The sequence below is a fragment of the Oncorhynchus clarkii genome, chromosome 2 (genome assembly GCF_045791955.1).
Source record: "Oncorhynchus clarkii lewisi isolate Uvic-CL-2024 chromosome 2, UVic_Ocla_1.0, whole genome shotgun sequence".
Lineage (NCBI taxonomy): Eukaryota > Metazoa > Chordata > Actinopteri > Salmoniformes > Salmonidae > Oncorhynchus > Oncorhynchus clarkii.
The window spans coordinates 29945794-29972843 of NC_092148.1; the positions used below are offsets into that span (position 1 = coordinate 29945794).

A 27050-nucleotide genomic window follows, 5' to 3' on the forward strand; every position below is an offset into this window, starting at 1 on the left:
TTATTTAACCAGGTAGGCTAGTTGAGAACAAGTTCTCATTTGCAGCTGCGACCTGGCCAAGATAAAGCAAAGCAGTTCGACACATACAACAACACAGAGTTACACATGGAAGAAACAAACATACAATCAATAATACAGTAGAAAAATCTATATACAGCATGTGCAAATGAAGTAGGATGAGAGAGGTAAAGGCAATAAATAGGCCATGGTGGCGAAGTAATTACAATATAGCAATTAAACACTGGAATGGTAAGGTGTGCAGAAGATGAATGTGCAAGTAGAGATACTGGGGTGCAAAGGAGCAAGATAAATAAATAAATACAGTATGGGGATGAGGTAGTTGGAAGGGCTGTTTACAGATGCAGTGATCTGTGAGCTGCTCTGACAGCTGGTGCTTAAAGCTAGTGAGGGAGGTAAGAGTCTCCATCTTCAGAGATATTTGCAGTTCGTTCCAGTCATTGGCAGCAGAGAACTGGAAGGAGAGGCGGCCAAAGGAAGAATTGGCTTTGGGGGTGACCAGTGAGATATACCTGCTGGAGCGCGTGCTGCTTTATATTTTGATTGAATGTGGATTCATTCCACAGATGGAAAACAATACTGGAATTACTGGAACAACCTTAATTGTACAATTTTACTATGATTCAAAGAGATACATCCATCGTGAATTGACCCCCCCAGTCAAAATAAAATAAAACAGTCAAACTATACATTTCCAGCCAAAATAACTCCAGGTGAAAGGTCACAAAACAAACCTGTGCCCTAGCAGAGATACTGTATATAATGACGAGATGCTCTTGTCTCCGCACTAACTGGCGCGAAGGCAGACGGTCTGCTTATCTGTCAAATTTTTTATCGTGTTTAAATTAAGTTCGGCGTTCGGTCTGCTTTTATCGCTGTATTCCCGCGGGGACATATTTTGACGGGAATTGACCCTCTCGCTTCGTTTCTTCCTCTCTGGCACTAGTCTACTTGGTCAGCTGACTGCAAAACATCTGACAAGGGTAGAACCAGTCTCGACAGATTGACACCCTGGTTATCCAATTATTATTCGCATCCTATGTACATCATCCAATTAGATTCGGAGGTGGTTCAAGAGCAAGGTTTTCGGCGAAAGGGAAACATAGGGGACCCGAAGATCTAAAGGATAAGGGAGAATATTACAACACACTCTGGATTTGCAAGTAACATTGGCATAATTGATGCATTTAAACTGTATTTTAGGTTTTATCGGCGGTGTGGAAGGATCTGTCGGTAAAAGCAGGACTGCGTAAAACTAATAGGGTGAGGGGGGATTGGGGAAGCGAGAGTTGTTGGGTCAAAATGTCGATTCAGTACGAAGTGGAACCGTTGGCAGACAGCTACGGCGTTGCGGACTCGTTTCCCAAAGATTTTGGATATGGAGAAGAGGAGGCCGACATCGAGGATAGCCCAACTCCATCTGACAGCAAACCTAGAATTCTGTTAATGGGTTTGCGAAGAAGTGGCAAGTCGTCAATACAGAAGGTAGGAAGCGATGTCGGCGGACATGATTAATATGTCTTTACATAACGCCTTATTTTAGTTCAATCAGCAACTATAGCTATCATCACCAGTTATTGGGATAGCTTGCTAACATTGCCACAACTTCTAAACATTCCTGAGGTTAATATAGTAACATGCATCCATTCTGAATGCCAGACTTTACTTCTATGTGAAATACCAGATGTCATCCTGGTCTGAGTAGCAGTAACTTGCTATATGACATGCAAGCAAACACTTCAGTATAGCTAGCATCTACAGAGATGGTCTGGTTTAAAACCTCCGTGGTGTTGCATTCTTTCTTCTAGGCAGTGGTGTAAAGTACTTAAGTAAAACTAATTTGTTTCTAAAGTATTTTTGTGGTATCTGTAGTTTACTATTTATATTATTCTGGAGAACTTTTACCTTACTACATTCCTAAGAAAATAATACATTTTTACTCCATACATTTTCCCTGACACCCAGAAGTACTCGTTACATTTTGCATGGCTAGCAGGACAGGAAAATGGTCCAATTAAAGGTACTTATCAAGAGAACATCCTTGGTCATCCCTATTGCCTCTGCTCTGGCGGACTCACTAAACACACATGCTTCATTTGTAAATGTTGTCTGAGTGTTGGCGTGTGCTCCTGGCTATCCGTAAAAATAAAATAAAAAATGGTGCCGTCTGGTTTGTTTAATATAGGGAATTTGAAATTATTTATACTTTTACATTCAATACTTAAGTGTATTTTAGCAATTACATTTACTTTTAATACCTAAGTATATTTAAAACCAAATACTTTCAGACTTTTACTCAAGTAGTATTTTACTGGGTGACTCACTTTTAACGTTACTTGAGTCATTTTATCGTTACAGATCGTTTACTTTTACTCAAGTATGACAATTGGGTACTTTTTCCACCACTGTTTCTAGGGAGGTTCAGCCAACTATTTCAATTGATGTTAGCCAGTGAGCTGGCTAGTTGGTTCAGCTAACGACTGCAAACAACATACAATTAATTCAACCGTATGTATGTAAAATAAACGTTTGCTAGGTTACTTGTTGATCATTTATCAGGTGAAAACATGTTTCTTGCTCGGTGCGATCACTTGCATGGATTGGGCACGTGACTGTCTGCCTGTCTAAAATCTCTTATCTGGCGTTCCAGATCTTGTGAGACACTCGCAATCAGCATTATATTGCTAAACAACCTCACTCATGACAGCAGAGCTACAGCCACACATTTTACAAGTCATATTATCACTTATATGGTTCAATAAGTATGCTCTTTCCAGGGAAATGCAATTCATTCTAGACGCACCATATAACTTCACTCATTAGAATAAAAATGTTCCATCCCTGTTTGCTAGTTTTAGATGTAGTTGTTTTGTAGCAGACTTTTTTTGCGTTCTTGTTAAGATGTTGGGGGCAATGCCTTCACCCATTTGATACAAGGAGGAAGAAATCATGTAACCTGAAATTAATCTGAAGGTATTTCTGCTTCAGTAGTAGAAGATACAAGACTTACAACACGTAACGTATTAAAGAGACTTTCTGGTACTCTTTCCTACTTTTTAGCCAGTAGTTCTGAAAGTAACCTACGTGGTGGCACATTGAGGTAAAACAGTAATTCTGCTCATATATTATGCATGTATGAACTACACATTGACACATCCAGCCCAAGGCGAGAGGTTTAAAAAATAAAATACTTCTAGTCTCCAAAGTACCAGAGCGTGTTTTTCTAAGGGCGCCAAACTATTTAGTTACATGGTTTATTTGTGTTTTTCTCATATATTTTCATTCATAGGCTATGGTTGTGCAGAGCTACACTGTTGTTGAAGGCCCATCTAAATCCATGACCCTAAATACTGAGCCGCAGAGTACGTTCTTCCCTTAAGCCTCTTGCTAGTTCCAAAACATGTGATTTGGCTTTTTCCTCTGGTAGCAGTGACCCCAGGTACTACTACAAACTCTCAAAATTGAGTGTCTCTCTTTGGTCTTTTGAGAAGGAAGCAGTAGGTCTAGGTGTGGTCATTTTGTCTTTACAGCACTGTCTAATTTCCTGTTTCAGGTGGTATTCCACAAAATGTCTCCTAACGAGACGTTGTTCCTGGAGAGCACCAATAAGATCTACAAGGACGACATCTCCAGTAGCTCGTTTGTCAACTTCCAGATCTGGGACTTCCCGGGTCAAGTGGACTTCTTCGACCCCACCTTTGACTACGAGATGATCTTCAGAGGCACGGGTGCTTTGATATTTGTCATTGACGCACAGGTGAAAAGATTGAGTGGAAAAGTGTATTAAAAACACAATGGTTGACTGACTTACTGACATGTTGAACACCATAATTTATAAATTATGAAATATAAATAGAATTACTATAAAGGGAAAAAGCCCTTCAGACCACAGCATTTTAACAATACTCATGTCATGGGTAATGTCTGAACCTGTTCTATGGTCTTTAAATGAAATGTATTCAAACTGACTAAACTGTATAGTTCATACATTTAATTCGTGTTTATAGAGAAGTGGATGATTTAAGTGTGGGCTAGACTACTTCTACTCTGCAGCACAGGATAAGCTTCTGATGTTGAAACGTTGAATGACCCAACACTTCAAAGACAATTGATTGTCACAGATGTTTTCTGAAGACAGTGCACATTGTTATCCTAACTGCTGGAACAAAGGGATCTTAACCATGATCTAAATCAAAGCTAATTTAATCAGGGAGGCCATTTATCATTTATCTCAATTTAATGATCACATTGAAAGAAGTTACAAGTGTCACTACATTTTCTATTTTTCTGGTTTGTGTTTAGTAGAGCAGGCAAAGAAAAATGCTTTCAAACATTTTTCAATGGAATACGAAATTGAGCGTTTCTCATTAGACGTGTCCAGGTAGTCTCCCCCCCCTGTTTCACTCCATTTTCTTCCGTTTGGTGCCTAATGAACTAGGGGTGTGAACGTTAAAACGTTTAAAGGAAATTGGCATCCTTAACGTTAACACGGAACCCAAATCGGCTGCGTTCATGCGCTATCGTGCACACATTTATTTTGTCCACCTACACCAAACGCGATCACGATACGCAGGTTAAAATATCAAAACAAACTCTGAACCAATGTCATTAATTTGGGGACAGGTCGAAAAACATTAAACATGTATGGCAATTTAGCTAGTTAGCTTGCACTTGCTAGCTAATTTGTCCTATTTAGCTAGCTTGCTGTTGCTAGTTAATTTGTCCTGGGATATAAACATTGAGTTGTTATTTTACCTGATATGCACAAGGTCCTCTACTCCGACAATTAATCCACACACAGAACGGCCAACCGACTCGTTTCTAGTCATCTCTCCTCCTTCCAGCCTTTTTCATCTTTGAACTTATATGGTGATCGGCATCTACACTTTCATAGTATTACCACGACCACCGGCAAAACAGTTCGTCTTTCAATCACCCACTTGGGTATAACCAATGAGGAGATGGCACGTGGGTACCTGCTTCTATAAACAAATGAGGAGATGGGAGAGGCAGGCCTTTCAGCGCGATCTGTGTCAGAAATAGAAATGAGTTCTATTTTAGCCCTTGGCGTCGCAGATGCTCGTTGGCGCAATAATTGAATAACATGGATTTCAAAATGCATTTTGCGACGTGTCTGGTCAGCATGTAAGAAAAATCCCTAACCGAAAATCGATGTATTTTTTTATTTTTTACTTAGATGAACAAAGTAACAGCATAGTAGGGCAGTTTAGGTCAACTCTAGGAGGGTTGAAACGTGAGGATCAACTTCTCTGCTGTTTTGGTGCCCTTGCTACCTCGCTGTGAACAGCGTGCAGTGAACCCGTGCATTTACTGTGTGTGACTGTGAGAGCGAACTGTTGCATCTGGCTCAATATCATAGCCTTTTCATTGATGATAGGCCCTGCTTTACTGAAGTTGTGAGACATTGCAAGCTAAGAAATTGTGAGGTACAGCATTCCATTGTGAGATACAGCTTTTAATTATCGATAGATCGGCTAAGTGCACAGTTCTGCCTGTCTGTCTGGTGGCCGACCTGCCTATATTGTGCCCTTCTCTCCGTCCCTCGCTAGCACGCAAGTGTTTGTAGCTGAATCTAATCTTGACACTTAGAAATGGGAGTCGACGTGGAAGGAATCAAGGAATAAATTATTTTGGTGTCAACTATCCACCACTACGTCATCATAGTAACAGTTCGTAAAAAAAGGCAAGGGACAACAATGAAGTCCTGTATGGCAACACTTTGAGAAGGAAATGCAAACTTTGCATGGTGGAATTGAGGTACATTTAAAAAAAATGTTTAATTGCATTAATGGATTTTTTTTGTTTTGCAGTTTAAACATTAAGAAAAATTGTCCATTTGTCACATTCCTATAACCTGCAACAGGACACCGTGTCTACATTGCTGGTGTTTTCGCACAACCTTAATAATAAGGTTGTTAATCCAGGAATTGGTTTTAAATCAACATTTTTTGGGGGGTGAACAAATGTTTAATTTTGTCATTTATAAGGTTGGTAGCAATGTGAAAATTGTTGCGCAAGTCTGTTGCAGTTCTTGTCAACTACAAAACCCACAATGCAATACTCTCTGGGCAGGCTGGCTGGCTAGCTAGCAAACATAGCTACACACAATAATACCAAAGTCAATATCAGCATGTGAAGTAGCCAGCTGTAAAATTGCCTAAAACGGCACTATCAATTTAGGCGTCTCTCACCGAGTTTGCCTCTCCCCAAAGTGAGTACAGAGTACGTTGCTATAGCAATAACGGCCCTTTCCCACATTTCCAACAGACACACAGGGCACATTGCAATATAGTACTTGAAGGAGAAACTGAGTTGAATACATTTGGTTCACTGTTTAGATTGAGAACATCTAAGGGGGAAAAAAAACAGTATATACTTTGTCATGAGGATTTTTAAATGGATGTATGTGTTCTAGACAAGTATGCCCATACCATCTATTGGCTGATTTGGAGATCTGGAGTGCAGGTAGGCCTAATTGTTATAAAAGCGTGATGAAGTGTCATATTGTGTTATTCCATATCTCCAGTGACGAGAACCATGTAGCTGTACCTGTTCCTACAAGATTTCCTGATTTCAGACGGACCACTTAGAAGTTAAATCATGAGGGAAATTGTTATTTTACCCACTGATAGAACCTAGGCGATCACCAAATTGTCAGGAGTTTCATGATTTTTCTTTCTGTGGGTGGATTATCCCGTTAATGGTAATTATCTGTGCGGTTTAACTAGGTTGTAACCACTTAACGTGTCCTAGGTGTTGTATGTCCAACAAACCTACTGTATCCTTTTGCCAGTTTATTAAGACTTTTCCAGCTGAGTTAAATTTAGGAAGTGTTTGTACAAGCCACTGTACTGAGGCAGAGTGGCACTCCATATCTCACTAGCATTCAGTATCTCTCAGTGCAGATGCAGAATTCGCAGGGAAATAAATTGACAAGCTTGCTCAACACATCCAATGTTGTCACTCACTTTTGCAGTGGGACTTTGAGATTTCGCAATCTGAAGTATTATGATGGTTATGTTGAAATCTTTGATTGCTTTAATCTAAAAAGTAGCCTAATTCTCCAGGAATTCTGGCAAACTCTCCCCACCACTGGGATTGTGACAAGTAGGATATGAGCCTAGGGGATTGCGTTATGCATGTTGGATAGTATGGATGTGGAAATGTGCATGCAGGCAGCAAGATGCATGTAGTCTACTTTTTAGGCACACTTGTACACTACTTTGTTTTAAGCCACTTTTTCTATGTGTGTCTGTCTCTGTTTGTGCTTGTGTTCTTCTTTGATCTTCTTTCTGCCCAGGATGACTATGTGGAGGCGTTGGGCAGACTCCACCTCACCGTGTCGCGGGCCTACAGGGTCAACCCTGAGATTAACTTTGAGGTGTTCATCCACAAAGTGGACGGCCTCTCCGACGACCACAAGATCGAGACCCAGAGGGACATCCACCAGAGAGCCAACGACGACCTGGCAGACGCCAGCTTAGAGAAGCTTCACCTCAGGTAGATCCACAGACACTCACCCTCAAAGGGATAGTTCAGAAAATCTAACCGTCCCTTTAATCCTCCCCTTTTGAGTTTACAGTATGCCAAAGGAAAAGCATTGAAAGCCTACAGAAAGAGCAGCTACACTAAACTAATTAGCCTTCTCAGCTTATTACCTTGCTATTGTTGGTTTAGTATTCTATTGTAAGCCTAATTCTCTTATTTTTTTCTACTGTTCAACCCAGCAATGACCTCATGGGAGTTCAGGTGATGTGCATTTGACTAAAATGTTAGCAGTTTTAGCATTGGTCAGCCATCTTTTTTTTCACAACATAAGCTAGTCATCTGTGCAGCCAAGTAATTTCTTGTGGCCTCTTGTCACTTTGATTATTTTCTATATATCATGATTGGTTTTGGAATATGGCTGAAATCTGAGTGAATCAGATCACACTTGCGATTCCACTGATGTTGATACAGTGAAAATAGATTCAGGTAGTTTTGTGTTCGTGTTAGCCTAGCTGTTATAACTCTCTCACTCTGCATAAGGAATGTTGGCCAGTTTTAGGCTTGTAAGATTGGGTTCCCAGAAATTACTTGCCTTACACAACACATGGATGAAAATATTTGACGCGATGTGGGGCAAAACACGTCCCTTGTTTTGGTCCAACATTTGACTGTGAGTGGGGCAGTAACATATTAATGACAAGCACACTTGTCAGTGTGTGGTCCTGGATCATAGGGTTTGCTTGTATACTTCCAGCGCATGGTTGTCATACTCCGAGCATTACTGTCAGATTCCACCCCGGCCTCTTAACGAACAAACACCACAGCGAGTGTTCATGTTGCAAACTGTCTATGTTAAAGGATCAGAAGGATTACATGTCGCCTATATATCATGTACCGTTACGCTTATACTGCCTTCAATGTTTGCTATTTTCTCTTCTGAAATTGAAACCATAGCCTCAAATTTGAATTCTGCTGAAATGGTTGTTTTTGATGGGGGATATCATCACATGCCCTGATGATCATTTCCCAGATATTGGCCTAGGCCCTTTATACATTAATGATACTGAGCCTAGCGAGTCATTTTATGAAAAGACAAACTGGTTCAAACACGCTCTGCAGCTTTCCAGTACTAGGTTTTTCAATCGGGCTGTGTGCTTTTCCTTTCTTGAGATGTAGGCCTATTTTATGAAAGGTGAGATTGCTGTTGGTGCACGCCAGACAGTTGGATCAATGGTGGATTTATAGTGAAGCTGGGAGGAAGGATGTCATGTTGAGTTGAGTTGTTGTGTTCTGTTCTGTTCTCTGCATTGCAAAGACATCTCTGTGTGAAGTCTTTGGATCTGTTGGTTAAAACTGCGGTCTCTGAAGTTTCCCAATTTTCAATTTGGGACAATGAAGTTACAATCACTACTGTTTTTATAGAATTCTTTAAAATGTTACGCTACCTTAATGCTTTTGTAATACGTTGCTAATATTTTCAATTCTGCAGTTGAACTGTCCCAAAATGTAGCATCATGGTCATTATTAAGTGATTGCTTATCTTTGTGTTTTTAAAGCTGAGAAATGCTTTCCGTTTCTCATGTTCCCTACTGTTTTGTGATATGATCCAGTCTCACTTTGTGTTTTTACTTGAATTACAGCGCACAAGGAACTAAGTCATCAACTCAGTCCTAACCTGTGCAAGCCTATAGCTACAGTGAGGGGGGAAAAGTATTTGATCCCCTGCTGATTTTTTAAATTTGCCCACTGACAAAGAAATGATCTGTCTATAGTTTTAATGGTAGGTTTATTTGAACAGTGAGAGACAGAATAACAACAACAAAAACAGAAAAACGCATGTCAAAAATTTTATAAATTGATTTGCATTTTAATGAGGGAAATAAGTATTTAACCCCCTCTCAATTAGAAAGATTTCTAGCTCCCAGGTGTCTTTTATACAGGTAACGAGCTGAGATTGGGCCTCCCGGGTGGCGCAGTGTTTAAGGGCACGGCACTGCACTGCAGCGCTAGCTGTGCCACCAGAGAGTCCGGTGGCCATGTCGCAACCGGCCGCGACCGGGAGGTCCGTGGGGCGACGCACAATTGGCCTAGCGTCGTCCAGGTTAGGGAGGGTTTGGCCGGTAGGGATATCCTTGTCTCACCGCGCACCAGCGACTCCTGTGGCGGGCAGGGCGCAGTGTACGCTAACCAAGGTCGCCAGGTGCACGGTGTTTCCTCCGACACATTGGTGCGGCTGGCTTCCGGGTTGGATGCGCGCTGTGTTAAGAAGCAGTGCGGCTTGGTTGGGTTGTGTTTTGGAGGACGCGTGACTTTCGACCTTCGTCTCTCCCGAGCCCGTACGGGAGTTGTAGCGATGAGACAAGATACCACGAAAAGTTATTTGATTTTTTAAAACACACTCTTAAAGGGAGTGCTCCTAATCTGTTTGTTACCTGTATAAAAGACACCTGTCCACAGAAGCAAGCAATCAATCAATCCGATTCCAAACTCTCCACCATGGCCAAGACCAAAAAGCTCTCCAAGGATGTCAGGGACAAGATTGTAGCCCTACACAAGGCTGGAATGGGCTACAAGACCATCGCCAAGCAGCTTGGTGAGAAGGTGACGACAGTTGGTGAGACTTTTCGCAAATGGAAGAAACACAAAAGAACTGTCAATCTCCCTGGGGCTCCATGCAAGATCTCACCTCGTGGAGTTGCAATGATCATGAGAACGGTGAGGAATCAGCCCAGAACTACATGGGAGGATCTTGTCAATGATCTCGAGGCAGCTGGGACCATAGTCACCAAGAAAACAATTGGTAACACACTACGCTGTGAATGACTGAAATCCTGCAGCGCCCGCAAGGTCCCCCTGCTCAAGAAAGCACATATACATGCCCGTCTGAAGTTTGCCAATGAACATCTGAATGATTCAGATGACAACTGGGTGAAAGTGTTGTGGTCAGATGAGACCAAAATGGAGCTCTTTGGCATCAACTCAACTCGCCGTGTTTGGAGGAGGAAATCTGCCTATGACCCCAAGAACACCATCCCCACCATTAAACATGGATGTGGAAACATGGTTTGGGGGTGTTTTTCTGCTAAGGGGACAGGACAACTTCACCGCATCAAAGTGACGATGGACGGGGCCATGTACCGTCAAATCTTGGGTGAGAACCTCCTTCCCTCAGCCAGGGCATTGAAAATAGGTTGTGGATGGGTATTCCAGCATGACAATGACCCAAAACACACGGCCAAGGCAACAAAGGAGTGGCTCAAGAAGAAGCACATTAAGGTCCTGGAGTGGCCTAGCCAGACCTTAATCCCATAGAAAATCTGTGGAGGGAGCTGAAGGTTCGAGTTGCCAAACGTCATCCTCAAAACCTTAATGACTTGGAGAAGATCTGCAAAGAGGAGTGGGACAACATCCCTCCTGAGATGTGTGCAAACCTGGTGGCCAACTACAAGAAACGTCTGACCTCTGTGATTGCCAACAAGGGTTTTGCCACCAAGTACTAAGTCATGTTTTGCAGAGGGGTCAAATACTTATTTCCCTCATTAAAATGCAAACCAATTTATAACATTTTTCACATCTGTTTTTCTGGAATTTATTGTTGTTATTCTGTCTCTGTTCAAATAAACCTACCATTAAAATTATAGACTGATCATTTCTTTGTCAGTGGGAAAATGTACAAATCAGCAGGGGATCAAATACTTTTTCCCTCACTGTAACTTCCCATTCTTTTTTATATCTTTCAGTTTCTATTTGACAAGTATCTATGACCACTCAATATTCGAGGCCTTCAGTAAAGTGGTTCAGAAGCTTATCCCACAGCTGCCAACACTGGAAAACCTTCTAAACATCTTTATATCCGTAAGTACCAAATTCCCTCTTGATTTAGTTCTCGCTTTTTGATTTGAATGCTTTTTTGCATTTCTTTCATTTGTTTTACCTGGGTTGTGTTCATTCGTGTACAACATAACATTCTTTCAACGGAAAATGGAAAGTAATGTTTCTCATTGGACGAGTTCAGCTAGTCCCTCCCTGCTACTTGGCTGTACCTGCACCAAAACTCCAGTATTTTTCAGCACTTTTATTTCTATGTCTGATCAATACTTGTTTCCTCATGGCTCCCTCTTGTCCCTCTGCAGCAATATGTGTGGAATATCGAATCACAATAAAATCCCATTGTTGAATAGCAGTACATATAGAATCGTTAGAATTGCAGTACATATAGAATCGTGAGAATTGCAATACATATTGTATCGGCACTAAAGTATTGTGATAATATTGTACCATGAGTAGGGCTGTTGTGGTGATCGTATTACCGCCACACCGGCAGTCATGAGTCCTGACCACAGTCAAATTCTACATGACCGCTGAGTCACGGTAATCTCCACTTATGCACTGTGGACATGCGTTGGTACGTAGTACCCAACTCGCTAATGACCATCAGGTCCTAATGGCCTGGTACTCAGGGCTCTGTTGACCCTCTAACCACTCTGATATCAATGCAAATGCCATTGAAAATCACATCAAACACTTTTCATCAAAACGGTATCATGCTTTTAAAATGCACCTCACTGTAATTGATCAATATTGAAGGAAGAAGTGCAACAACCGGTTGGAACTGAGTGGAACACATGGTCATTGTAGATGTTGTTCAAAGCCTTAACACAATGATTTGGACAGCGCTTTCTATGGTGACGATTAATTCAAAACACCCATATTATATATGAGCCCGACAACCCCCAGAAATAAAATGTTTGCCGTTATACAATACATACCAATTGGTTTGGTCTTTACTCTCGTAATCACCTTTGACTGTGGACTGTATTACTATGCATACTGGATGGACTGGTTACCTTATGCTGCGCTCCAAACTAGAGGTCGACCGATTGTGATTTTTCAACTCCGATATTGATTATTAAAAAAGCAGACACCGATTAATCAGACGATTTAAAAAAAAAAAATTTAACATTTAAAAAAATGTATAAATATATTTGTAATAATGACAATTACGACAATACTGAATGAACACTTTAACTTAATATAATACATCAATAAAATCAATTTAGCTTCAAATAAATAATGAAACATGTTCAATTTGGTTTAAATAATGCAAAAACAAAGTGTTGGAGGAGAAAGTAAAAGTGCAATATGTGCAATGTAAAAAAGCTAACGTTTCAGTTCCTTGCTCAGAACATGAGAACATATGAAAGCTGGTGGTTCCTGTTAATATGAGTCTTCAATATTCCCAGATAAGAAGTTTTAGGTTGTAGTTATAATAGGACTATTTCTCTCTATGATTTGTATTTCATATGCCTTTGACTATTGGATGTTCTTATAGGCACTTTAGTATTGCCAGAGTAACAGTATAGCTTCCGTCCCTCTCCTCGCCCCTACCTGGGCTCGAACCAGGAACACATCGACAACAGCCACCCTCGAAGCAGCATTACCCATGCAGAGCAAGGGGAACAACTACTTCAAGTCTCAGAGCAAGTGACGTTTCAAACGCTATTAGCGCGCACCCCGCTAACTAGCTAGCCATTTCACATCGGTTACACCAGCCTAATCTCAGGAGTTGATAGGCTTGAAGTCATAAACAGCTCAATGCTTGAATCACTGCGAAGAGCTGCTGGCAAATGCACAAAAGTGCTGTTTGAATGAATGCTTACGAGCCTGCTGGTGCCTACCATCGCTCAGTCAGACTGCTCTATCAAATCATAGACTTAATTATAACATAATAACACACAGAAATACGAGCCTTTGGTCATTTAATATGGTCGAATCCGGAAACTATAATTTCCAAATCAAAACGTTTATTCTTTCAGTGAAATACGGAACCTTAAGTCTAAATATTGCTGTTATTTCTAAATATTGCTGTTACATTGTACAACCTTCAATGTCATAATTATGTACAATTCTGGCAAATTAACTACGGCCTTTGTTAGGAATAAATGGACATCCCACAGTTCGCAATGAGGCAGGCGGTCCAAACTGCTGCATATACCCTGACTACTTGCACGGCACGAGAAATGACACAATTTCCCTAGTTATAAGAAATTCATGTTAGCAGGCAATATTAACTAAATATGCAGGTTTAAAAATATATACTTGTGTGTTGATTTTAAAGAAAGGCATTGATGTTTATGGTTAGGTACATTGGTGCAACAATGGTGCTTTTTTTCGCAAATGCGCTTGTTAAATCATCACCCGTTTGTCGAAGTAGGCTGTGATTCAATCGGAAATTAACTGATACAACATCGATTATATGCAACGCAGGACACTCTAGATAAACTAGTAATATCATCAACCATGTGGAGTTAACTAGTGATTATGTTACGATTTATTGTTTTTTATAAGTTTAATGCTAGCTAGCAACTTACCTTGGCTTCTTGCTGCCCTCGCCTAACAGGTAGTCAACCTGCCACGTAGGCTCCTCGTGGAGTGCAATGTGAGGCAGGCATTACACTCCACGGCAGAACGAGGAGGGGCAGAAGGAAGGGCCTGCATGGCAGGATTGGACTAGTAACCGGAAGGTTGCAAAAACGAATCCCCGAGCTGGTAAAAATCTGTGGTTCTGCCCCTGAACAAGGCAGTTAACCCACCGTTCCTAGGCCGTCATTGAAAACAAGAATGTGTTCTTAACTGACTTGCCTAGTTAAATAAAGGTTTTGGAGAAAAAATAAAAATAGGCAAATCGGTGTCCAAAAATGGCGATTACCGATTGTTATGAAAACTTGAAATCGGCCCTAATTAATCGCCCATTCCGATTAATCGGTCGACCTCTACTCCAAACTGCTGTTGAGTCTGGGAGAGAACGTATAGGTTTAGGCGATGCTGTTCGTTGAATGTGCAGGGTGGCTTACGGAGTTCGCCTACAACTTGTAGTGCATTTGTATAGCCTAGTAATAGGGAATTGTTTATATATTTTCCAAATCAATAGGCTGACACTACCTTAAGGTACAGAATATCTCACCACTGTGCATTTCCATCTCCTCCCCTCTCTCCCCTCTCTCATTCATTCCTTTCTCCAGCTTAATGAAATATGTTTTGAAAACAACTTATTATCGATGATCCCGAACAGATTTCACTTGGGTTTCCCTAATCAAGCACTGGGTAGCTGCAGTAACAGGGTTGGATAGCCCATGGCATACAGAGGCTGCATGCTCCTCAAACAGTGGTTGATGCAGTGTGTAATAACCAGAGTAACCTACCCGGCATAATTGTTTTTTTTAAAGAACTGGCGGGAAAGTGGCCTCCGTTCGTTATTCCCCTGTTCCTGCCCATTTGTTAATGGGACATCATGCAACTCATATGTTTTGATTTCTAAGACATTCTAAGGTTTGTATACATTCACAACTAAAGTTGCCAAATAACTCTGGATCTTGCATATAAGACCTGTTCCAAATGATCACTCTCTTTTACGCTCAACATAGCCACTTCATATGCGTACTCACATTGGAATGGGGAAAAAATATTCTTTCTGTTTTATTCAGCTAAGTTCAATTATATTATTTTTAGTATTAAATCAAATAATGGCACAGGACTTATAAGCATATCTTGTCTGCTAAAAGAACAAGTCTACTGCCTATGGCATGGCACATAGCCAGATAACATACAGTAGGCCAACTCGCATTCTGTTCTTCTGAAATACATTTTCCTCATATCGTTATGTTTCTTTAGACCTGCCTAAAATAAATAATGGATTTATTGTGAGGGTATTAAATTGATTTATTAGACTTTTTAAAATGTAGATATTCCAAAGGTGCTCATCAGCGGCTTGTATGTGTGCAGGCCTGGAGATGCTAAACGTGTTTCTGTTCATTAACAGTCAATTACAGTGGGACTGGAAGTCTTTTTCATGACAATAACCGTCTGACAAAAATTAATTCACCGCACAGCCCTAACCATGAGGTCCCTGGCAATTCCCAGCCCTAGCAGAAATGGTGTCTGGTGTGTGACTTACATTGTGACGTATGTCATCGTCATCGTCAGCCCTGATGACCCTTTCATACACTGCTTTTATGGCTGTTGTCTAATACCAACGTTCCAGAGTCCAAAGTCTCTTCGATCCCGGTCAAAATACGTTTTGCGGGCCTCCCGGGTGGCGCAGTGGTTAAGGGCGCTGTACTGCAGCGCCAGCTGTGCCATCAGAGACTGGGTTCGCGTCCAGGCTCTGTCGTAACTGGCTGCGACCGGGAGGTCCGTGGGGCGACGCACAATTGGCCTAGCGTCGCCCGGGTTAGGGAGGGGTTGGCCGGTAGGGATGTCCTTGTCTCATCGCGCACCAGCGACTCCTGTGGCGGGCCGGGCGCAGTGCGCGCTAACCAAGGTTGCCAGGTGCACGGTGTTTCCTCCGACACATTGGTGCGGCTGGCTTCCGGGTTGGATGCGCGCTGTGTTAAGAAGCAGTGCGGTTGGTTGGATTGTGTATCGGAGGACGCATGACTTTCAACCTTCGTCTCTCCCGAGCCCGTACGGGAGTTGTAGCGATGAGACAAGATAGTAGCTACTAAAACAATTGGATACCACGAAATTGGGGAGAAAAACGGGGTAAAAAAAAAAGAAAATACGTTTTGCATTGGTAAATAAAATGTATTTTCTTTACTTAGTAAACCCTAGCTGTTGACATGAACTGAAAGATAGCTCTGAGAGATTTCTGCCAAGCTTGCTTTTAGAAGAACCAAATGGGCACTCATGGTGTTTCTATGTCCCTCCTCCTTCCCTTCCTCCCCTATAACCCTATTCCCCTTATCTTCCTTTTCCCCTCCTTCCATCATCAGAACTCGGGCATAGAGAAGGCCTTTCTGTTCGACGTGGTCAGTAAGATCTACATCGCCACAGACAGCAGTCCGGTGGACATGCAGTCTTATGAGCTGTGCTGTGACATGATCGACGTGGTTATAGATGTCTCCTGCATCTATGGGTAAGTCCCCTAGAACTGAATTCCTGTCAGATATGTATGGTATACAGCTGTGTGCGTGCATGCTTTTGTGGTCATTTTTGTGACAACACTTTACTTCAAGCTGAACGTTATAAAATCGTACTTTTACCCCTTGTTATAAGCGTGTATGAGGCGTTCAACGTCTTATTATAAAGTTTGAAATGTTAGGTCCCTGTATCGAACACACTTCCAATTTGAATGAGTTCCCTTACGTTGACTGTTCTATTTTGTGTGTGTTGATCCAGTCTGAAGGAGGATGGCAGTGGTAGTGCCTACGACAAGGAGTCCATGGCCATCATCAAGCTGAACAACACCACAGTCCTCTACCTGAAAGAGGTCACCAAGTTCCTGGCGTTGGTCTGCATCCTCCGAGAGGAGAGCTTTGAGCGCAAAGGCAAGCCATCCACCCCAGCACTTCCTCATTACTGCATTAAGCAGTCTCTCGATCATGTGTGACTTCACGCCCACAAGGGCGACATTCAGACCGATGCCAATGGAGGAGTGGCACAATCTTATTTAAGGAAGTAATCATGTCTTGAGTCTCTTGAATTTCAAGCTTCTCAGGCGGTAGCACGCATATAAGTGGTTAGTTTTTCTTTGCCACTGTAGATGTTCTTCACACAGGGCGTTATTGGTTTATCTTGATAGGGGGATACTTTATTCACGTCTTATTCTTTGTTTCAACAATACGTGACTTATGGAGTAATCGACTGAGTGATGTTCAAAGTCTCTAAGATCACAGAAGTGAAAATATATTCATACCCTTCTCTCATTGACACGTATCTCTCCCCAGGCTTGATAGACTACAACTTCCACTGTTTCCGGAAGGCCATCCACGAGGTGTTTGAGGTGGGTGTTTCCACACCGTGGACGGGCTCCCAGGCGGCCGGCACGCCCTGCACCAAGGCTGTGACACTCAACGGCACGCCCCGGAGCACTGTCTAAACACAAATAGACAGACGGAGAGAGGATAGGAAAGGACAGAAAGATAGAAAAGAAAGATGGGGAGGGATCGTGCGGAAAAGACTAATGGATTGGGGTTTTCAGTAAACCAATCATAACTCTCGCACCCAGATCCTAAAAATCACAGGAAGAGGACTAGAGCTAAAAATTCAAATGAAGAGTCAGAGCTGAACCCGAAGCTCAGAGGGTAAGGAGGACTGCGAGCTTACAAAGCTAGGATGAAAGGGAAACTGAATGCAGAGATACTAGGAACATTCGTACATTTCGTGTGAATGCAAGGCATTGTTTTCCGCTGTTTGGCACTCTTTGCCACGAGTAAAAACAGCTAAATGAAAGTCCAACAGGACTGGTATACGTAAGCAAAATCGTATTTGGCATTTGGGAACTTTCAGTGAGAGAGGCCTCACGTGCTTCAAGTCCCGAGAGACCTGAGGAAGCTTGGTAATATCGTTGTCTGTTTTAGCTGCTGGTTCATCCATGTGAAGAAGTACTTTAAAAAAAAAATGTAAACGTTGATGTAACCCTCGATAAGGAGAAGAAACTGCATAGGCTGTAACGGGGATCAGTATAGTTGTGTAACCCTGTGCATACTTATGGGTCGAAGTCTCGAAGAAATGCTTGGTGTTTATCCAAAACGCACATGGTAACACTTTCTCAAGGCCTTATTTAGATAGAAAGCTTGCTGCAGGCAAGCTCAATCACTACTCACCCGCCTGTATGCTGCCCAAGACTTTGCTTCTGGTTTCATTCATTCTGAAGAAAACAGGGTTCCTCAGAGTGCAAAAGGGATTGTAGTGTCCACTTTTTCTGCTTCTGTTCGTGTGTGTGTGTGTGTGTCTGGAAAATAGGATAGTTGGGGATTATGGATTCATGACTGCCCCATGTTGATTTGCCAGTGCAGGCCCTGTGCTCAAAGTTGCTGTAGTGTCATACTGTATAATGCTATGCCATGTTGGAAAATTGCGCTAAAGAATAAACCTGTTACCAGCGGTTTGATCAGTGATGCTTATAGATTCTGAAACAACATTATAGATTCTAACTAGGATTTGTTGCAGTTGGATATCTGATTCATTAGAATCTTGCACAGACAAAACATTCTATATTTTGTCTTCTGAAAATAGTCCATTGCATTGGCTTATTCTCTTGGTTTGGCTATCAAATGATGTAAGCAGTACAAGCACATTCTAGATATATATATCTCCCTTGTGCATAAAGTAGTCAGTTTAGCCATATTTTCTGACACTCAATCGTAATACTGCCCCGCATGGATGCTTGCCATAGACCAAATGCTACTAACAGCCAACCAACTATACCAATCTTCAACTAATGTGTGCAACTCATACATTTATGACATCACAAGTTCTTTGAGCATGACCCTTCTCTTTACTGAAGCAGGTGGAGTCCGATGCCATTAGGAATGAGCTAATCTGGTCCCAGATCTGTTTGTGCGGTCTTGCCAAGGCGTGACAATGAATAAAAGAGTTGGTAAGACGGCACAAACAGATCACGGACCAGCCTAACTAGGAAAGGTCTCTGATGGGACCTATACATTCCGGTTGTGTGGCACCAATTGACATATTGACATATAATAATGATGGTTATGATCATGATAAACAGAATGGTGGCAATGAAATGCCGGTCACCACTTCAAACCCTGCCTTACGTGACTCATTCACTCATCCCCCATCGCACAGGGGCGGCAGGTAGCCTAGTGGTTAGAGCGTTGGGCTAGTAACAAAGGTTGCAAGATCGAATCCCCGAGCTGACATGGTAAAAATCTGTCGTTCTGCCCCTGAACAAGGCAGTTAACCCACTGTTCCTAGGCCGTCATTGAAAATAAGAATTTGTTCTTAATTGACATGCCAAGTTAAATAAAGGTACAATTAAAAACATATTTGTTTTTAAATTGCGCCGTCTGACGCATATAGGACAGCAACAACGGCTTTCCACTTCTGGCACTTTGGAAAATCTTCTCCATTGTGCTTTAGCTTTGCTGATGTTGATCAGCATTTCGGTGTCTATTAGGTCTATTAGGTTTGTCTCAGAGCCTCAAGGAGTTGGGCCATTGCTTGTTTGTCTGAGGAGGTTGGCGTTTAATGCATTAGGCCAACAGATGTGGAGTATTCTTCGCAGACAAGTTGCGTGTAAGGTGAATTGTTTGTTCTGGTCAGTCACTTTCCAGTACTCTGTACCATACAGCACAACACTGGTGGATTTAGAATTTGATCTTTGTGCTGTTATCTATCATCTTGACTTACAAATTTGTTGGAACTTTATGAAGGTTTCACTTTAGCTGAGGGTTCTGCTCAAGGACTTTGTCAGTTTTATCACAGCAATCCACACAAAAAAAAAACCAAGAAACGCAGCATGAAGCCAATATGAAAACCCATTCCAAGCATGTATGCAATAACGTGTCGTCAAGCTAAATGATTCTCAACATAACATTGCTCATTGTATTTCACTGTGGGTAAGAGAGACCAGGTCTAACCATGAAAATGAATCCTGGGAAAAAATGACCAAATTGCATTATTCTGCCCTGAATGCAAGAAAGGTTGTTTTTTTTTGCCTGTGTTTGTTTTGTTCATTTGATTTTTGCAAATAGTAGACATTTGGGACTATAGTAAATCCACTGTTGTCAGTTCTGCCAAAGGTTTTATCATTCACATGAAATAAATACTTGCACATCAAAAGCAAATGTTTCTGGTTTTACTTGATGTTTTAGTACATAAGTTATTTGGCAGACTAGGGCACAATGATGTATCGTATGAAATCTGGTATCTGGCACAGTATCATAGGCTCGTGCTGGCTTGCCAAATCTGCAGGCTCTTTTGACACCTGGAAATGAACACTAGATGGTGCCAAATGACTGTTCTCATTTCTTCATTGTGTATTGCAATTCAGTTGTTTGCCAAACTACCTGAATAATTTCACTATGCATTTCAGGGATGACTACATTGGCTATGATAGACTCGATGCAAATGTTTTTAACCCTAGCCACAACCACAGGGATCGAACCAGAAACACTTGGGAGGTGAGATGTCCAGGCAGAGATGACTGAGAGCGGCCTCCACTGGTTCGCTGTGAAAGAACTTGCCCCGAACCGAGAGAGATGGAGAACAATGGCCTTCGTCAATGGCCTGTGCTGAAGGTCAAGTATATAAATACGACACACTTTTTTCAAAAAACAACAACTTGCCTAAAAACATCTGTATTTGATATATATATTTTCCATTTATAATAACATAGGCTAATCAAATCATAGGCCTACGTATTTAGCCTATCATTTCAACAATGCTATTATTTGAAACCTTAGCCCCAAAAAATGGCAAATTTTGTTGAGTTGCTGTGGTTCAACATTGTGGTCTTAAAAAAAACAAAAAAATGTACCAAACCATAAACCCCCACTGGTTTACTGTGCAAAATATCAGTTGAATGGCTCTGCTATGAAAGTGCCTTGCCAGTTAAAATAATCCTCACAGCCACTGATGACCCATTATGTGCAGAGGTAGGCGAGGCAACTAAACACCACTTCCCCACAATTTAGATGCAATAAAACACTGACAGCTTTTTTTTGATCCACTTCATTAAGCCTCTAATTTCTTATAAAAATCCTGCATTCATCTTGGCGACGGCTTCCCCGCGGTTCTTTAAACTCTCCTCCAACCTCCCCGCGTTGGTTTGATGGCTCCTCAAATAGGCTCTAATTTAAGATAAATAATGCATTCCCACTGTAGTAACCATGCCAAGGAATCTACAATGTGACTTCGACATAGTAACATCATAAATGAACAATCAAAGTATAAGGTCTCTCAAACCCCACAACCTAAACTGAGTACACCATTCTGCCACCTCTGGTGTCTTGGCCATCCCACCCCTACGGAAGGGCAGCTCCCGCTCAGCCCAGTCATTGCTCTTTTCTGTCCTGGCACCCCAATGGTGGAACCAGCTTTTCCCTAAAGGTAGGACAGTAGAGTCCCTGCCCATCTTCCCAAAAACATCTGAAAGCCTCCGTCTTCAAAGCGTGTCCTAAATAATCCCACAGCACCCCCTGACTTTGCTGATAGTAAGTACATTTTTATTTAAAAAATCAGCTATGACTGAGGTATGTGGTTGTCCCACCTAGCTATTTTAAGATGAATGCATTCACTGTAAGTCACACTGGATAAGAGGGTCTGGTAAATGACTAATGTAAATGTCTCAAATTGTAGACGAATCACATTCTCTGATAGACCGCCTGCCAGCCTGATGTTATGTGAATACTTAAGGTATTGCTCTGCAGTTTTAAGATGTTTTTATTTTTTTCACAAGTTGAAATAGGTTTGACCTTTTAGGTATGGTGCGAATAAAGACTTGAGGTCCTGGCTTACTATGCTAAAGTTGAAGTCAATGCTTTTGGGCTCTACTGCCGACATTGGTCATAGACCTAAAGTCATTGTGATCTGATGATGGTACACTATATACAGTGCATTCGGAAAGTATTCAGACCCCTTGATGTTTTCCACATTTTATACAAAAAAGTATGATTCCCCCCCCCCCCTCATCAATCTACACACAATACCCCATAATGACAAAGCAAAAACGGGTTTTTAGAAATTGTAGCAAATTTATTACAAATAAAACAACTTAAATATTACATTTACATTTAGTATTCAGATCCTTTACTCAGTACTTTGTTGAAGCGCCGTTGGAAACGATTGCAGCCTCGAGTCTTCTTGGGTATGACGCTACAAGCTTGGCACACCTGTATTTGGGGAGATTCTCCCATTCTTCTCTGCAGATCCTCTCAAGCTCAGTCAGGTTGGATAGCATTGCTTCACAGCTATTTTCAGGTCTCCAGATATGTTTGATTAGGTTCAAGTCCGGGCTCTGGCTGGGCCACTCAAGGACATTGAGACTTGTACTGAAGCCACTGCTATGTTGTCTTGGCTGTGTGCTTAAGGTCGTTGTCCTGTTGGAAGGTGAACCTTCACCCCAGTCTGAGGTCCTGGGGCAGGTTTTCATCAAGGATCTCTCTATACTTTTCTGTTCCTTTTACCCCTCAATCCTGACTGGTCTCCCAGTCCCTGCCGCTGAAAAACATCCACACAGCATGATGCTGCCACCACAATCCTTCACTGTAGGGATGGTGCCAGGTTTCCTCCAAACGTGACACATGACATTCAGGCCAAAGACTTTAATCTTGGTTACACCAGAGCATCTTATTTCTCATGGTCTGAGATTCCTTTCGGTGCCTTTTGGCAAACTCCAAGTGGGCTGTCGTGCCTTTTACTGAGGAGTGGCTTCCGTCTAGCCACTCTACCATAAAGGCCTGATTGGTGGAGTGCTGCAGAGATGGTTGTCTTTCTGGAAGTTTCTCCCATCTCCACAGAGGAACTCTGGCTCTCTGTCAGAGTTAATAACAGGTCCTTGGTCACCTTTTTTTAAATCACACCTTTTATTTAACCAGGTAGGCTAGTTGAGAACAAGTTCTCATTTACAACTGTGACCTGGCTAAGATAAAGCAAAGCAGTTTGACACATACAACAATACAGAGTTACACATGGACTAAACAAACATACAGTCCATATACAGTGTGTGCAAATGAGGTAAGATGAGGGAGGTAAGGCAATAAATAAGCCATGGTGGTGAAATAATTACAATATAGCAATTAAATACTGGAGTGGTAGGGTGTGCAGAAGATGAATGTGCAAGTTGAGATACTGGGGTGCAAAGGAGCGAAATAAATAAATACAGTATGGGGAGGAGGTAGTTGGATGGGCTATTTACAGATGGACTATGTACAGGTGCAGTGATCTGTGAGTTGCTCTGACAGCTGGTGCTTAAAGCTAGTGAGGGAGATATGAGTCTCCAGTTTGTGATTTTTTTATTTGCAGTTCGTTCCAGTCATTGGCAGCAGAAAACTGGAAGGAAAGGCGGCCAAAGGAATAATTGGCTTTGGGGGTGACCAGTGAGAGATACCTGCTGGAGCGTGTGCTATGGGTGGGCACTGCTATGGTGACCAGTGAGTTGAGAAGGCGCGGCTTTACCTAGCAAAGACTTATAGATGACCTGGAGCCAGTGGGTGTGGCGACGAGTATGAAGCGAGGGCCAGCCAACGAGAGCTTACAGGTCGCAGTGGTGGGTAGTATATGGGGCTTTGGTGACAAAACGGATGGCACTGTGATAGACTGCATCCAATTTGTTGAGTAAGTGTTGGAGGCTATTTTGTAAATGACATCGTCGAGGATCGGTAGGATGGTCAGTTTTACGAGGGTATGTTTGGCAGCATGAGTGAAGGATGCTTTGTTGCGAAATAGGAAGCTGATTCTAGATTTCATTTTGTATTGTAGATGCTTAATGTGAGTCTGGAATGAGAGTTTACAGTCTAACCGGACACCTAGGTATTTGTAGTGGTCCACATATTCTAAGTCCGAACCGTCCAGAGTATTGATTCTGGATGGGTGGGCAGGTGCGGGCAGCGATCGGTTGAAGAGCATGCATTTAGTTTTACTTGCATTTAAGAGCAGTTGGAGGCCACAGAAGGAGAGTTGTATGACACTGCAGCTCGTCTGGAGGGTAGTTAACACAGTGTCCAAAGAAGGGCCAGAAGTATACAGAATGGTGTAATCTGCATAGAGGTGGATCAGAGAATCACCAGCAGCAATAGCGACATCATTGATGTATACAGAGAAGAGAGTCAGCCCGAGAATTGAACCCTGTGGCACCCCCATAGAGAACTGATTGCTCAGTTTGGCCAGGCGGACAGCTCTAGGAAGAGTCTTGGTGGTTCCAAAATTCTTCCATTTAAAAATGGAGGCCACTTTGTTCTTGGGGACCTTCAATGCTGCAGAAATGTTTTGGTGCCCTTCCCCAGATCTGTGCCTCGACAAAATCCTGTCTCGGAGCTCTACGGACAATTCCTTCAACCTCATGGCTTGGTTTTTGATCTGACATTCACTGTCAACTGTGGGACCTTATATAGACAGGTGTGTGTGTGTGTGCTTTTCCAAATCATGTCCAATCAATTTAATTTACCACAGGTGGACTCCAATCAAATAGTAAAAACATCTCAACGATGATCAATGGAAACAGGATGCACCTGAGCTCAATTTGAAGTCTCATAGCAAAGGGTCTGAATACTTATGTAAATAAGGTATTTCTGTTATTTATTTTATACATTTGCAAAACATTCTAAACCTGTTTTCGCTTTGTCATCATGGTGTGTTGTGTGTAGATTGAGGATTTATTTTTTTAAAACAATTTTTGAATAAGGCTGTAATGTAACAATGTGGAAAAGTCAAGGGGTCTGAATACTTTCCGAATGCACTGTAAGTACATAGGCCTATGTGTGATGCTGGCCTATGTTGATACCAGCTGAGCTCTCCAGTCTGTAAGCAAAACAAAATATAGTGATGAAAGGCACAGCAACAGACATTTTATTAATGACATGACATACTTTTACTGTCCAACATAATGTGAATTATATCAAAGTCAATCGCATTTAAAACTTTTTTCAGGCAGGCTGACATGACTGCCATATAAACAGTGACACGTTTCATACTCCAGAATCCCTGTAGCACTTCCTTTCGGTCTCTGGATGGCACTAGTGTCTACGTTTTTGAATCTTCCTGAGTCACTAATGTTCCGTCTTCCCCCATCACTCTTTCTCACTGTGGTGGGCAACATGCAAATCAAATGTTAACATCGCAGACTTGCACAATGAGAGAGAGGAAGAGCAGCTTGATGTACAGCTGTAATTTGGCGCTATAGCAGCTCTTGAAATTGCCTTGCTTTATCAAAACCGACGCTTGTCTCCTCCTCATCCCATCTAATAAGAAAACTCACCCAATAATGAAATTAAACCAGCAGAAACATACTTTTGCCTGTCTGTGATGTCACACTCTCGGCTCCATTACGTTGCGAGCACATGCACGTCTAGTTGAACCTTTTATCTTATTTGCGTGCGCTGTCATTATAGCAACGATACAGTCAGTGAAACCCTTAATAAAGCTCCCGTGAACTATCTTTTTGATCTGTGTGTTAGTATTAGACGTGATGAGGAGGAAATGAAGTCGACTCGGGTAGGCATGTTGGAATTTGTGACAAATGTGAAGGTAGTTAATTGATATCTTTCTATTTGTCAGGCAATACATCCTCACCGTGTGTACTGTCGTACTTTCAAGCAAATTAGGATTAATTCATTAGGATTGTATGGTTTTCAAATCATGAGTCACTTTTGGTCTTAGATCAGCCTTATATCAGAGTAATTACGATTCAATAACATTATGTAACAAATTTAGTAAGTATATGGAATCCCATTTGTACTCATTTGAAAGTAGAAGTCTGCTTGGTACACAATTCCCCTGTTCTCCTATATAGATACCCTGAAACGATGCCACTGCAATTGTGTTGTCATGTTCAGTAGCCTTGAAACATGGGTCTCAGTGCGGGGGGCAGGAGCACCTATATCTGGGCCCTGACTGTCAAACCCCCTTGCCTGATTTCCTCTCCCCTCCCACCCTCTGACCCTGCACTGGAGGGGGAAAAGAGGAAGAGGAGAGACGGTGAGGAAGAAAGAGGGAGGTAGAGGCAGCCGTCTCCTGTATTTCCGTGGCTGGTCAGCCAGTAGACCATGTAGTGTAGGGCCAGTCAGACAACAGCCAGCTAATGGGCAGTAGCAGAGCAGCCACAGTGACAAAAGGAGCAGTGACAGATGCCATTATCTCAGCCTCATGCAGATACAACTGGATGCAGACACAGGCCTAGAGACAGACAGACAGGCAGGCAGCCCTGTGTTTGTGTGTGTGTGTGTGGAGGGGGTAAAGTGGTGTGCGTTTGTGTGTGTATCGGATGTGTGGGTGTGTGGAGGGGATATGGGATGGTGTGTGTGTGTGTGTGTGTCTGCGTGTGCAAAGTTAATGAAACGCGAGAGAAGCACTGGATTATCACTGGGACTAGACTTGCCTGTTCACACTCGTCCATACTCCTCCAAGTGTGTGTGTGACTGACTGTGTGTGTGCAACTGACTGTGAGTGTGTGTGCTTGAGTATGCATGACCAGTGTAGTTACTGCTAGACATTTGGATCACTCACCCAGTTCTCGCTCAGTATTCAGAGGGATCATGAAAACCATATTGCATGCTCTCCGCGTTTCATCTGGTGTTGGGTTTATAACATATGCAGTTTCCACTTCACCAAGGATGTTCTGGTCATTTGGAGAACCAAAATGGGGCCGTACGGGGGATGTGGCAGCATGTTTAACAGGCTTGGCAGAGGGAGAGAGTCATTAGGCAGCGTTTTTGGGGTATAACAAATTTGTGCTAGCTCTGCTCAGTGTGGTGTGGTGACATGGGACAGTGATGTAGACTGTGGAGATGGATGTTGACAGTGGAATGTCAGCCCTCCAGTCATTTTCTAGACTGAGACTGAACACTGGGTTGGAGTTTCTGGACCTTAGCCAGAGAGAGAGAGAGAGAGAGAGAGAGGGAGGGAGGGAGGGCGAGGCAGACAGACAGTCTGTGATGGAGGAGTGAAGGCCTCTCTGCAGTGATACATTTCCTCCCATCGTCTTTGAATCTCCACAGGTGAATGATAAATCCAGTTAGTTGTGAGGAAACAGATCTTGGCTTTAGGCCTCTCTTTACTCATTA

General features: G+C 42.3%; 1 protein-coding gene across 1 annotated transcript; it reads left to right on the plus strand.

Annotated features, from left to right (window-relative positions):
• Positions 1–1086: 1086 nt before the first annotated feature.
• On the plus strand, positions 1087–20112 carry LOC139366389 (ras-related GTP-binding protein C). The gene is made up of 7 exons (XM_071103833.1): positions 1087–1503; positions 3572–3775; positions 7340–7539; positions 11268–11382; positions 16299–16441; positions 16705–16853; positions 17253–20112. The coding sequence occupies exons 1-7, from the start codon at positions 1321–1323 to the stop codon at positions 17402–17404; spliced, it is 1146 nt and encodes a 381-aa protein (XP_070959934.1). The 5' UTR covers positions 1087–1320; the 3' UTR covers positions 17405–20112.
• The last annotated feature ends 6938 nt before the right edge of the window (positions 20113–27050 follow it).